Here is a 15,613-nt window from a genome sequence, read left to right on the forward strand (position 1 = left end):
ACCACAGAAACTTTTGCAAGTTTTTAGTACCATTTATATGAGAAAACGCCATGTAACATAGTTTAATTTACTGCACCATGAATTCAGTTTTTTTATTTTATTAAATATTTTTCCCTTAGGACGAAAACATACGTCATAAGTCATTTTGAGCCCAACAGGGCTCGTGAAGCTTTTCCTTGTTTTGATGAACCGGCTTGAAGGCAACTTTTGACATTGTTATGAAAGTTCCTGAAAATTTGATGGCCTTGTCTAATATGGATGTCCGAGAAGAAGAGGTGACTTGCCTTAAGGCCAAATGCCACTTACACCTAACTTGATAAAAGAAATTACTTCCAAACAGAGATTTTCGCGTGCACACTATAAAGAATGATTTAGTATAATTACCTAATTTATCAAAAATCGTTTTCTACTAGTCGAGACCTTTCAAATGATATCCCACATGCCATAAAAGTGACCATCAAGAAAATTTGAAGTAAAACTTCTTTAAGCTCGTCTACTACAAATTTGTAAAAAGAGTATATTTGTGAACACAAATTGCATAAACAAATTTTAAACCTTAATTATTAAGAAAAAATCAATAAATTTTAATATTCTAAAATTTTGCATTATGTTATAACTTTTATTACAATATAATCATTTTTTGTAAAAATCGCATTCTACTCATTGAGACCTTTCAAACGATACCCCACATGCCATGAAAGTGCCAACAAAAATTTTGAAGTAAAACTTCTTTAGACTCCTATGCTACAAATTGTGAAAAGTGTACATTTTGTGGACACAAATAACATAAAACAGTTTTATACCTCAATTATTAAGAAAAAAAAACAATAAAATTAACATTCTAATATTTTTTGCAATATGTATATAACTTTTTATTACAACATAATCATTTTTCATAAAAATCGCATTCTACTCGTCGAGACCTTTCAAACGATACCCACATGCCATAAAAGTAACCATAAAAAATTTTTGAAGTAAAACTTCTTTAAGCTCGTTTACTAGAAACTCGTTAAAAGCGTATATTGAATATCTGAATCTTGATTCTTTTTGATCAGAACGTCCATGCAACTTTCCTCAAGGCAAAATGCCACTTACAACTAGTTTTAGTACTTAAAAATTATATGTTTTAGGTAAAATGTGGTTGCAAAACTGTTTGTTTCAACACAACCCCTAAAATGTCAACTTATTTACTGGCATTTTCGGTCGGAGAGTTTGAGTATATTGAAAGTCAAACAGAAAGTGGTACTAAGGTAATTATAATTAAAAAAATATATACAAAAATGGTTTTTGGAATTTAATTTTAAATCTAGCTAAAATTCTAAAGCTCACTTATATACTTGAAATAAATAATTTTAACTTTGCAATTTAGTTTATATAATTCTGAGAAATATGAGATAAGGTCCTTACATTCTAACTTCGCTTTATCAAGTTTTGTTTATTTATGTAAACATACTTAAACATGGTCGTGCAATTCATAAGCTCTTACATTTTGTCTATAAAATACGAATAACAAAAATTACAGTATTCATAATAATCTATTTGAAAACATTTAAATTTCCTCAATTTTTTTTGCAGGTAAGGGTCTATACGCCCCCAGGGATGAAAAAATATGGTCAATTCGGCCTTGAAGTGGCAGTAAAAGGTTTAGATATTTTTTCGAAACTTTTTGACGAACCTTATTCGTTGCCAAAATTGGATTTGGTGGTTACCAAAAATTTTGCGAGTGGTGCCATGGAGAATTGGGGACACATTTCATTTGGGTAAAAAATTATAATTTATAAAAAAAAATTGGTAAAAGTTTCAGCAAGGTACCAAAATTTCCAGTAATTTTATTTTTAAAATGTTTGTGATATCCAAAATTTGATTTAATAAAGGTCAGATTATAAAATTTCAATCGTTATATAATAGATGAATGCTATAGCATCCACGTCAAGTTTTGTGCTTCTATTTCCCGTAATTTGTATACCCAAGATAGTTAGTGACTAAGGGAAAAGATAAGATAATACAAAAATTCTATTATCATATTTTATCGATATATACTAGATGAATGCTATAGCATCCACGTCAAGGATTAAGCTTCTATTTCCGCTTGCGCATTAGTGACTTCGGGCAAAGATAAGATAATACGAAAATACTATTATCATATTTTAATCGTTATAAACTTAGATCAATGCCACAGCATCCACGTCAAGTATTACGGAAAAGATAAGATAATACGAAAATACTATCATCGTATTTTAATTGTTATATATTAGATGAATGCTATAGCATCCACGACAAGTTTTGTGCTTCTATTCCCACAATTTGAATGATCCAAGGTAATTAGTAACTACTAGAATAGCCAAGATAATACAGAAATACTATTATGATATTTAATCGATATATACTAGATGAATGCTATAGCATCCACGTCAAATTAGTGACTATGGAAAATGATGCATTTCAACTGAGAAGTAACCTTGCACGTTCGTGCCCAATAAAAGTGTAATTAGTCAGAATGTCACATTTTAATAATGTATACTAGATGAATGCTATAGCATCCACGTCAAGTATTGCCTTTGTATTTTTCGCAATTTCTTGGCCAAATTGTATTGTATGCAGCAAATTAGTAACTAATACGAAAATACTTAAATAATCAATTAGGCACCTCCTTAACAATTTGATAATTACAAAAACGTAATGTAAATCCAAGTAATTGTCCTCAAAATTTGGATGCTATAGCATTCACGCCATTCTACATCCCACTAAATGTGAATGCTATAGCATTCACTTTATATATATTTCATTACAGAGATATGTCTATGATATTCAACAAAAATGAAACTCCAACAGTTTGGAAATCGTCAATATCAGGAACCGTTATTCACGAATTGGCACATTTGTGGTTCGGAGATCTTGTCACCATGAATTGGTAAATAAAACAGAGAACTAGTTGTAAGTGGCATTTGGCCTCAAGGCAAGTTGCATAAACTTCCCCCGATACGTGTAAATAACCAACTCAATCAATAAGAATTGCGATACAGGCATTTAATATTTAGTGAGTTTATAGAAAACGAGCTTAAAGAAGTTTTACTTCAAAAATTTTTGGTGGCTATTTTTATGCCATGTGGGGTATCGTTTGAAAGGTCTCCACGAGTAGAATGCGATTTTCCCCAAAAAATTATTATATTGTAATAAAAATGTTATATACGTATGCAAAAATATTATAGTGTTAAAATTTATTGATTTTTTTCTAATATTTGACATGTAAAATGTTTAAATGATTCGTATCCACAAAATATACACTTTTCACAAATTAGTAGCAGATGAGTCTAAAGAAGTTTTACTTCAAATTTTTTGTGGGTATCCAATTTGCTAATTGTTTGTTTTTTCGACGTATTAAGTCATTCTGATGGATCACATAAGGGGTCAAAACGTTGTGTCGTTAGGTATGTCGTGTGGGGTATCATTTGAAAGGGCTCGACAAACTGAATTCAAATATATAGCTGACTTTAGATGTTTTATTTAAATTAGGATTTTAAAGTATATGAGTAGTTGTATGGCATTATGATGTTAGACAGTATTATACATTATTTAATTTTGTACAAATTTGCCGAATATTTTATCAAAATCAGATTTACCGTTCAAAAGTTACAAGATATTTAATAAATTTACAAACGGTCTGATGGATCAAATGAGGGGTCAAAACGTTTTACGTTAAATATGTCGTGTGGGGTATCATTTGAAAGGTCTCGACGGACTGAATTCAAATATGAAATCGACTTTGATTGATTTTGCATTTTAGTTATGACTTTAAAGTACCTGGTTGCTGTAGGGCATCATGATGTTAGACAATATTAAACATTATTTAATTTTGTACAAATTTGCCGAATATTTTATCAAAATCAGATTTGCCGTTCAAAAGTTACAAGACATTTTATAAAGTTACAAACGGTCTGATGGGCCAAATGAGGGGTCAAAACGTTTTACCTCAAATACGTCGTGTGGGGTATCATTTGAAAGGTCTCGACGGACTGAATTCAAATATGAAATCGATTTTGATTTGATTTTTTATTTTAATTATGATTTTGAAGTACCTAGTTGCTGCATGGCATTATGATGTTAGACAATTTTATACATTTTTAAATTTTGTACAAACTTGCCGAATATTTTGTCAAAATCAGATTTAGCGTTTAAAAGTTACAAAGCATTTAATAAATTTACAAACGGTCTGTTGGATCAAATGAGAGGTCAAAACGTTTTACCTCAAATATGTCGTGTGGGGTATCATTTGAAAGGTCTTTTTCAGTAGATTCCGAATACTGACATATTTTTCTAAAAAATATCTAAACTTTGATAATTTTTTAAATAATTCAACCCCTTATCCCAGGCCTATAATATTTTATTATGACATAATTTTTCTACAATTTTTTTATAGGTGGAGTGATTTGTGGCTTAACGAAGGCTTTGCTTCATTCTACTCCGTTCTCGGAAAATATCGAATACTTCCTGAAATAGATCCTTGGAACGGATTTTTGCTGCACTTTTATGCAGCCATGGCTGCAGACGAGATGCCTGGGGCTGCACCAATTGTTCGAAAAGTATGAAAAAAATAATTGACATAAAAAAAAGAAAGAATAAAAAATGTTATATAACCTTTACCCAAGGTTGGTTCAACTTCTGATGCCCAAGCAATGTTCAACGCCTCCAGTTACTCCAAAGGTGCTACCATAATTCGAATGTTAAGAAATTATTTGGAGGAAGAAGATTATTCTAAAGGAATAAAAAATTATATACAAAAATATAAATTTCAAAGTGCTGGAACAGCAGATTTGTGGAAGTCTATGGAAGAAGCCAGTGGAAAACCAATAGGTAACTAGTGGTGTATAGCATCATGCCTTAAGGCAAATTGCTGAAACTTCCCATACCGTAATGAAATATTCGAGAAATTTTACACGTTTTCAAATACATTATTACAAATACTGTGACTTTCATTATTTTTGCTATCTTGTTAAATCTGAGCAAATCAAATGTAAATCATAAATCAATTTATCTCCAGAACATTAACAATCGTCATTTCATTTCGAATTCAATTTCAAAAAAAAAAAATAGTTGCCAAATTTGCACAAAATTGAAAAAGTGCTCCCGTCTAGTCACAGTCTAAACGCACTTGCAAATAATTCTGTGCGACATTTTCACTTGTACTGTGCTTAGCTTGACGGCATTTTCACATTTTTTACATTACATAAACAGTCTAAACGCACTCGCGTAAACATTTGTACGAGAGCGGCGCTTAGACTGTGCTTGCCTGGGTAATTTTTTGAATTTTTAATCCAAAATTACAAAAAAAAAATGTAACAATTTTTTTTTTCGAAAGCAATTATTTTAGTCATGAAAAAGAACTGTACTGGTGAGCAAACTAATTATTGGCTTTACACGGATTAGAGCAAATGTATTTAATATTTTTAAGATTTAAGTTCTAGTCACTAAAAAGAACCCTACTGACGAGTAAACTAAATATTGATATAGATAAAAATAAAGTCGCATTTACTTCTTCATTACTTATGCTTATTTATCTATGCATTTACTTCAATTTTAATTGTTTGCGCTTTACATAGACTGCGCCACCAAATATAGCACGTAAATTCATTTCTGGGTTTGATTCCAAATAAAGATTTATATAAATGCACAGTATACAAAAGAAAAATCTGAATAATTTGAATAAATGAACTGAGGACTAAATATACTCGTAAAAAATATTTTCAACAAAATCACAAAACTGTTTTCACAAAAAATACAAAAAACAACCAAATTTTTAAAGTACGTTTGATCAGTTTTTTAAAAAGAGTGAGAAATTTAAGAACAGTATACCCTCTGATTAGTACGAGAACCACTAAGGGTAAAGCACATTACCCTCTATGATTATTATATTAAAATATTTTTTTTTTTTTTGCATGGAAAATAAATAAAATGTATTAATTTTTTATCCTCAAAAGCAATTGTTTTGTCAATACAAGCAGAAAGTTTTTCAGATTATCCAAATCGGACGCGTAGTTCACTCAAAAACTCTCATTTTTGCACATTTAGCTCTGTATCTTCGAAATGGCGAGACCTGTCTTTGCCAAAAACTAATCACCTCTTCTCCCAACTATTACAAATCGAATGTTTTTTAGATCATTCAAATCCGATACTCCGTTCTCTCTCAAAAACTCGATTTGTATTTTCTGCACTCTTTGCTCCGTATCTCCGTAACGGCTGGATCTGCCTTTGCCAAAAACTAATCAGCACATCTTCCTATCAATAGGAATCGAATGTTTTTTAATTCATTCAAATCGGTTGATTCGTGCGCCCGAAAACATGGACGAAAAAATACGGACATACAAAACACACACACACACACATCCATTTTATCTGAGGTATGCCAAAATGTTCAGAACTTCAAAACGTCGAGAAATGCAAAAATTTTAATTTTCGATTTTCGGCCCATTACTATAACAACCCTACGGGAAGTAATATGAAAGCATCCAATTTGCCAATGCTTCTTGCTTATATCAATTTTCTTTCAGGTTGCATGATGAACGCCTGGGTAAACCAACCGGGTTACCCTTTGCTGACAGTATCAGAAACGCATTGCGGAACCACAAGAACCATTAATATAAAACAAGAAGTGTTCACCAAAAGTACTGGCCAGGAGGTACCTCCGATGCAATGGACAATACCTATAACTGTCATGACGTCCAAATGCCCAACTGGGGTAAGTGGTAATTGATAACTAACTAGTTGGTATTGGTATTTAGCCTTGGGGCAAGTTACATGAACTTCCCGATATGTGTAAATAATCAACTTAATCAATAATAAACAAATTCATTTATGAGTGATTAGAAGTATTCCGAGTGGATTTATCACACATAATTGAAAACGAACGAACACTTTGACTCGGAGTATTTTCTAAAAGCAAATTTTCAAAAATCAACAATTTTTATAATTGAACCAGTTTTTTGTAGGACTTTAATTGTTTAGTATGTTCATTAAGACCAAGTACTCTATCGTCATACCAAGTAAATCGTCTAATTTTAATATTAACAAATGTCAAAAAAATTACTCATTTTCTCAAACTTTGATGAATTTTTAAAATTATAATACTTGTCGTAAGGCCGTAATATTACAGTAAGTTCTATAAGACCATGATATATATCGCCGAAAAGTTCCATAAAAAACGGCTTAAATTTTTTTTTCAACAGTTAATTACAAGAAAACGGCTCGGTAGATTTTCAACTAAAACTAATAAGTATCATTCCCAACTAATATGTTTCAAACAATTTTTGATTTTTTAAAATCGATTCGGTAGCTTGAGCTTAAATGTGGACGAAAAGTTTAACACTTTTTTCCAAATTTCAAAGAAACGGCTCGGCCGATCGTCGCACAAAAGTGTCAAGCCATAGTCCTCATTGAGGTACATCAAATGGTTTTTAAATTTATGAAATCGGTTCAGGCGTTTTTGAGCAATCGTCGATGAAAGGTTTAATTTTGACAAATGCCAAAAAGACCATACTAATTTTTGCAAACTTTGACGAATTTTTAAAGCTAAACGAGTTGTCGTAGGGGCGTAATATTTTAGTATGATCTAGAAGACTTTGGTAAAAAAAAATAATCACAAAAATTTATTACAAAAAAACGGCCCGGCCGATCTCTACCAAAAACTAATCAGCACGATTTCCAACCAATATCTATCGAACGGTTTTTGAATTTTCAAAATCGATTCAGAATTGCGGGCTAAAACGTGGACGAAAATTTTTTCACTTTTCTGCGATTTACAAAGAAACGTCTCGGCTGATCGTCACACAGAAACGCTAGTCTTCATCGAGATACATCGAATGACTTTTAAATTTTGAATTTGGTCCAACGTTTTTAGAAAACGTCGATTTACGGCAAAAAATCTGTTCACACACACACACACACATACTTTTCCTAATGTTGGTCTCATTCGATTCAGAATGGCTTGAAACGTCGAGAAAACATAAAATTAGCGAATCGGATTTTTTGATGAAAACATAAACTTCTCCTTCGGGAAGTTAACAAGTACCAACATAATGTTTGTTTTATTTTTAGTATACCGTCAGGACTTTGATGGAATGTCAATCGACGTCTATGACTGTTGAAGATTTGGCACCATGCGATTGGGTGAAATTAAATGTAGGAACCATGGATTATTATAGGGTTCTGTACCCGCCAGAAATGATGGATAAATTTGGGCCATCAATAGAAAGTTTGTCCTTGCCAGTTTTGGACAGAATTGGTTTGTTGGAGGATATGTATGCGATGGCGACTTCTGGTAGAAAGACCATGGAAACGGTAAGGAATAGATTTGTAATTAGAGATACATGGGCCATAACATACAAATGTTATGGCAAGGCCATGTTACGCTTCAACTTCCATACATTATGCTACACCTTCTCAAACTTTATATAAGACCTTTTCAAACTTTATATATCCATATTCAGTTAGATCGTCAGTATAGTTCTTTTCCAACTTCTCAAATTTGCTCCTTTGATATTTAATTTGCCAGTCAGTAGAGCAAATAAATTTAAAATTTAAACAAAAGAGACTCTACTGACGAGCAAACTAAAATTAGATGTAAAATGCACTACTAATATCGAGAAAATTATCACATTCTGAAAAATTTAAAAGTAACTCTACTGACTGAGAAATTAAATATCAAAGAAAATCTAAAAGAATCAAATTTGAGAAGTTCCAAAAAAACTCTACTGACGATCAAACTGAATATGGATATATTAAGTATAAAAATAACTCTACTGACGAGCAAATAGATTCTGAAATTCAAACAAAAAAGACTTTATTAACGAGCAAATAAAATTTACAATTCAAATAAAAATGACTCTACTGACGAGCAAACTAAAATTAGAGGTAAAAATTAAAAAAAGGGACTAATCAATCCAGAAATTTAACAAGAACTCTACTAACGAGCAAACTAAATCTAAATACACTTTGGAATGGAAAAAGGGACTCTACTGACGAGCAAACGAGCAAAATAGTAGAGCAAATAGGCTCTACTGACATACAAATTGACTTTCAACAACATTTGGAATGAAAAATAGGACTCTACTGACAAGCAAATTGATTTTCAATGAAGTTTGAAATATAAAAAGGACTCTACTGACAAGCAAATTTAATATGGCACTTGAAAATGCGAAAAAGGACTCTACTGTCAAGCAAATCGAATTTAACACTTGAAAATGAGAAAAAAGACTGTACTTACAAGCAAACTAGGTGTAAAACTTTGATAACAAAAAAGAGACTCTACTGACAAGCAAAAGAAATTTAGATCTTGTAAATTAAAGAAAGGACTCTATTGATAAGCAAATTAAATCTAAAACTTTCATAAGGCAAAAGGGACTCTACTAACAAGCAAACTACATCTAGAACTTTAAAAGGGCAAAAAGGGACTCTACTGACAAAACTTAGTCATTTAAAAAAGGACTCTACTGAAAAGCAAAAGAAATCTAAAACTGTGTTAAGACAAAGGAGACTCTTAAACTTGGACGTTTAAAAAGGGACTCTACTGACAAGCAAACGCAATCTAAAACTTAGTTTTAAAAATGGAACTCTACTGACTAACAAAAAAATCTAGAACATTAAAAAAACATGAGAGACTCTACTTACAAAAGGAACTCTACAAACTTTAAAATGATAAAAGGGACTCTACTAACAAGCAAACTATATCTAGAACTTGTAAACAGTAAAAAAAAACTCTACTAACTCGCAAATGGGGAAAAAAGTCTACTCTAAAGACTTTTCTGTTTTGATTTCTATGAAATATTTTCAATCAATTTTTTTTCAGTTTTTCCAATTCCTATGCCACTACAAAAACGAAGATTCACCATTCGTCTGGGAATCCATTGGTAACATTTTAAGAAAAATGCACAGTTTGGTGTCTAACACGGATTTAAAAAATGAGTTCAAACAATTTGTCTTGAATATGTTTTGTGAAATCAAGAAAAACGTCAGCTGGGACGACAGAAGTTGTGAGCCCTTTTCCATAACTAAAATGAGGGATTTGATTTTGACTTGTCTTGTTGAATTTGAAGACGAGGAAACTATCGAGAAGGCAAAAAACAGGTAATAAATAAAACATAATTGGAATTTAAACATAAGATTTATTTACTAGGTGTTTTACTTTTTTTAAGATTTAAACAAACAATTCGTGATGACCAAAAAATCAGCCCTGATATAATGCATCCCTTGATGATAGGGGTGATGAAAACAGCAGATTGTGCAACTTTTGATCAAGTCGTCAAAATTAAGGATCAGATGAAGACTAACTTCACCAAACATAAGTAAGTACTATTTTTGAACTATATCCTTCTATTCGTTTTTAAAAAAACGTCTGGTACTACTTCAACGTGCAACTTGCCTCAAGGCAAATCTCGAACACAAATTTGCATGTGACGTATCATTTGAAAGGGCTCTAAGAGTAGAATGCGAGTTTAGTATTTGTTGTCAATTTTAATTAGTTATTTAAAATAATTCTCTTTGGTTTCGTATTAAGCAAAAGTGCAACTTGCCCCAAGGCAAATCTCGAACACTAATTTTCATGTGACGTATCATTTGAAAGGTCTCGAAGAGTTAGCAGTTTTTCATTATAGTATACTACAATTCTCTAGAAAATTCATATCAACCCAAAGTGCAACTTGCCTGAAGGCAAATCTCGAACACTAATTTGCATGTGACATATCATTTGAAAGGGCTCGAAGAGCAGAATACGAATTTAGTATTTGTTTTTAATTTTATTGAATTGTCATGATTTTCTGCAGTTTTTTAGTAACTTAAAGTGCAACTTGCCTCAAGGCAAATCTCGAACAGTAATTTGCATGTGATATATTTGAAAGGGCTCGAAGAGTAGATGACGAATTTAGTATTTGTTGGTAATGTTATTGAATTCCTCTTGAATTTCTGTATTTTCATTATTCTAAAAGTGCAACTTTGCCTCAAGGTAAATCTAAAACAGTAATTTGCACGTAATACACAATCAAACTTGTTTTTACAATTGTTATATAATTTATTTTTGTAAATGATCAAGTATTATGATACGACTTATATTAGTAAAATGAAGACAAAAATTATTTATACTGTAAAATTAATGTTTTTTTCAGAATTATTGCTAAATTTGAAAACTTTTTTGATATTCGGATTCTATTAAAAAAAACCTTTCAAATGATACCCCACATGCCATAAAAGATACTATCAGCAATTTTTGAAGTAAAACTTCTTTAGACTCATCTGTTTTGAATTCGTAAAAAGTCTACATTATGTGTATAAAAGCATATAAAAAAGTATTACATCTAAATTATTACGAAAAAATCAATAAATTTTAACACTCTAATATTTTTGCAATAAAATACGGTTATGTATATAACGTTTTTATTACAATATTATTATTTTTTGTGTGAAAATCGTTTTTTACTCGTCGAGACCTTTTAAATAATACCCCACATGCCATAAAAATAGCCCTCAAAAATTTTTGAAGTAAAACTTCTTTAGGCTCATTTTCTACATATTTGTAAAAAGGGTGTAATTTGTATACAAAAGTGCAAAAACAGTTTTACACCTCAATTATTAAATAAAAATCTTCGAACTTTTGATGAAATTTCATGTAATTTAATAAAATTTTAAAATTTCAATATTTTTACAATAGATTATGATGATGTATAAACGTTTTTGTCCCAGTATAATCATTTTTAAAATTAAAATCGTATTCTAGTTGTCGAGACCTTTTAAACGATACCCCACATGCCATAAAAGTAACCATCAAGAATTATTGAAGTAAAACTTTTTTAGACTCGTCTACTACAAATTCGTAAAAAGTGTATATTTTGTTAAAAAATCACATAGTTACTTTTAGTTTACGGATTCTATACAAAAGGACCTATCAAACGATACCCAACGTGCCAAAAAACCCAATTTTAATATTTTGAAGTAAAACTTCTTTAGACTGGTCTACTACAAATTCGTGAAAAGTGTATATTTTGTTAACAAATAACATAGTTACTTTTAGTATTCGGATTCTATTCAAAAAGACCTTTCAAACGATACCCAACATGCCAAAGTAATTCAATTTTAATATTTTGAAATAAAACTTCTTAAGCTCATTTACTACAAATTCGTAAAAAGTGTATATTTTGTGAACAAATCACATAGTTACTTTTAGTATTCGGATTCTATTTAAAAAGACCTTTCAAACGATACCCAACAAGCTACAAAAAATACAATCAAAAAAATTTGAAGTAAAACTTTTTTAGACTCATCTACTATAAATTCGAAAAAATGTATATTTTGCGAACGTATCACATAGTTACTTTTAGCATTCGGTTTCTATTCAAAAAGAGCTTTCAAACGATATCAAACATGCCAAAGTAACACAATTTTAATTTTTTGATGTAAAACTTCTTTAAGCTCGTAATCTAAAAATTGATTATGTTGGGTATCGGGTCAATGTCTTGGGGCAAAATGCTACTCACAACTTGTTTTTACGTTTTTCTTAAAAATCCTGAATGCATTTTTTGAAGTAAAACTTCTTTAAGCTCGTCTGCTACAAATTCGTGAAAAGTGTATATTTTGTGAACAAATCTCATAGTTACTTTTAGTATTCGGATTCTATTCAAAAAGACCTTTCAAACGATACCCAACATGCCAAAGTGACACAATTTTAATTTTTGAAGTAAAACTTCTTTAAGCTCGTAGTCTAAAAATTGTTTATTGTGGGTATATAGTCAATGTCTTGCGAAAAGATGCTACTCACAACTTGTTTTTATGTTTTTCTATAGAATCCTGAATGCATTTTTTGAAGTAAAACTTCTTTAGGCTCGTCTGCTACAAATTCGTAAAAAGTGTATATTTTGTTAACAAATCACTTTTGTTAGTATTCGGATTCTATCCAAAAAGACCTTTCAAATGAGACCCCGCATGCGTAAAAGTAACATCAAAAATTTTTGAAGTAAAACTTCTTTAGACTCGCCTACTACAAATTCGTGAAAAGTGTATATTTTGTTAACAAATCACATAGTTACTTTTAGTATTCGGATTCTATTCAAAAAGACCTTTCAAATGATACCCCACATGCCATAAAAGTAACCATCAAAAATTTTTGAAGTAAAACTTCTTTAAGCTCGTTTACTATAAGTTCATTCAAAGAGTATTTCATAAGTATTTCGAGCATTTGTACGTATCGGCGGGAAGAGTTTATGCGACTTGCCTTAAGGCAAAGTGCTATTTACAACTTGTTTTTATGTTTTTTTTATAGAATTCTGAACGCAATGAGTTTTGCCCAAAACGACGAAGTAATCCAAAAAGTACTAGACTACGGCCTAAGTCGTGAGGACGAATTCGAGCACCTTCTGCCACATATTTGCGACACGTCTCGAGGACGAACCTTATGTTGGAAATTTGTGAAAGACAACCAGCAGCAAATTGCCAAAATGTACAAATCGAAAGTCCGAACAGGTGAGAAAAAAATAATTATTTTTTGACTTACCTTTAAAATTTTTGTGTCTCATCTCGATTGTCCTTTATCAGGTTTTGTGGTGAAAATGCTGATTGATAAATTCGCCTGCGAATCCAAGGCGAATGAGATCGAGTGTCATTTTAAGGAAAATCCGATGCCAGAAGCAGCAACTGCAATTGCTGCAGCAGTCGAAGGGATTAGGGCAAGGGCCAAGGCTTTGAAGCAGACCTGTCAGGAATTGAGTTTTTTGAAAAATAAGAACTGATTGATGAATATGAATTATATTACACAGAATTTAAAAATATAAAGATTGCTGATTAATTAAACAAGTTAATTAGTTAAAACAATTTATGCTTTTTTTAAGTTATGAAAATATTTATGACTTCTTTTAAGCTAAGTTCACAAAAACATCGAAAATCGAAAGTTTTTGAATATCTTCATGTTTCAAAAGTTTCTGAGCTTTCTAAGTATGTATGTATGAGTGTATATGTATATGTGGATACAATTTTTTATATCGTTTTTATTACAATATAATATTTTTTTGTAAAAATTCGTTTTCTACTCGTCGATACCATGCATGCTATTTCAAACGATACCATGCATGCCATAAATAATATAAATCAAAAAATTTTGAAGTAAAACTACTTTAGACTTCTCTACTACAAATGCGAAAAAAATTTACATTTTGAGGACACAAATCACTTATAACGGTTTTATCACAATATATTTTTTTTGCGAAAATTATTTTCTACTCGTTGAGACCTTTCAAACGATACCACACATGCCATAAAAGTAGCCATCAAAAATTTTGAAGTAAAACTTCTTTAGGCTCCGCTTCTACAAATTCGTGAAAAGTGTACATTTTGTGGACACAAATCACATACAAACGTTTTACATCTCAATTATTAAAAAAAAACAGTAAATTTTAAAATTTGTAGATTTTTTTCAATAAAATACGGTTATGTATATAACGTTTTTTTACAATATAATTTTTTTGTGAATATAGTTTTCTACTCATCGAGACTTTTTAAACGATACCCAACAAGCGATAAACAGTACAATCAAAAAATTTTGAAGTAAAACTTCTTTAGACTCATCAGGATTTTTATTGATGGGAAGACGTGTTGGTTTTTCTTGAATAGCGAAGGTATACAAAAAATTTATGAGTTCCAGACTAGGTCTTTTGTCTGGGTATGTCGGACTCAATTCCGCCTGGGTATAATATCGAAAAAAACGCTTTTGGGCATTCTCACACTAGGTCTTTTGTTTGGGTATGTCGGACTCAATACCGGTCATAGTATCGAAGGAAATGCATTTATGCATCTCAGACTAGGTCTTTTGTCTGGGCGGAGGTTTTAGTCGGTATTATACCCAGGTGGTATTAATTCTGATATTTCTGAGATGCATAAATGCATTTCTTTCGGTATTATGCCCGGTATTGAGTCCGACATACCCAAACAAAAGACCTAGTGTGACATGGCCAAAAGCATTTTCTTCGGTATTATACCCAGGCGGAATTAAGTCCGACATACCCAGACAAAAGACCAAGTCTAAAATGCATAAATTTATTTCCTTCGCTATACAAGAAAAACCCAATAAAAATATTTATGAAAATAAGTATTTAGACATTTTAAAAATACGCCAATAATATTTTATAAATATCTAGTAACTAATATTAAATGTCAATTTGACATTAGAATTATTATTGCAAAATTGACATTTTTTTCAAAATTTTTAGTGTATCTAAATTTACAAAAATGATTTGATAAAGATTTTATATTAAATAATAATACTATAAAAATACAAAAAAAAATCGAAAAAGGTAAGTACCATTTTTATTTGAGTAGTTTTAAAAACTACAAGACTTAGTGATTAAAAATGCTAAAATATCAAATGAAAAGTATTTGATACACTTTAATGTAAATGTAAATAAATTACATGTACTGATAAAATTATTTACATTAATGGAAATTGAAAAAAGTTTATTGGCATGACTTAAAATCATTTTTCTTGTTCTAGTTATTGTATGTAAAAATGTTGTTCTAAAAGAATATGTCAAAAGTCATCAAAATTTTCAAAATGTGGTATTTCAAACAACATCCAATAAAAAGTTTT

General features: G+C 30.7%; 1 protein-coding gene across 1 annotated transcript in view; it reads left to right on the plus strand.

Moving 5' to 3' along the window:
* LOC113386513 overlaps positions 1–15,613 on the plus strand; it is a 41,135-nt gene that overhangs the window by 14,321 nt on the left and 11,201 nt on the right. Inside the window, exons 12-22 of the mRNA XM_026624293.1 lie at positions 1,131–1,250; positions 1,576–1,760; positions 2,792–2,911; positions 4,418–4,580; positions 4,647–4,851; positions 6,546–6,733; positions 8,089–8,331; positions 9,839–10,116; positions 10,185–10,334; positions 13,298–13,497; positions 13,570–13,700. Of these exons, the coding sequence (XP_026480078.1) occupies positions 1,131–1,250; positions 1,576–1,760; positions 2,792–2,911; positions 4,418–4,580; positions 4,647–4,851; positions 6,546–6,733; positions 8,089–8,331; positions 9,839–10,116; positions 10,185–10,334; positions 13,298–13,497; positions 13,570–13,700 (1,983 nt within the window). The remainder of the gene's footprint in view (positions 1–1,130; positions 1,251–1,575; positions 1,761–2,791; positions 2,912–4,417; positions 4,581–4,646; positions 4,852–6,545; positions 6,734–8,088; positions 8,332–9,838; positions 10,117–10,184; positions 10,335–13,297; positions 13,498–13,569; positions 13,701–15,613) is intronic.

Source organism: Ctenocephalides felis, unplaced genomic scaffold, assembly GCF_003426905.1.
Source record: "Ctenocephalides felis isolate EL2017-DRISC unplaced genomic scaffold, ASM342690v1 CF-g0.4_SCAFFOLD_03571, whole genome shotgun sequence".
In the NCBI taxonomy this organism is placed as follows: Eukaryota; Metazoa; Arthropoda; class Insecta; order Siphonaptera; family Pulicidae; genus Ctenocephalides; species Ctenocephalides felis.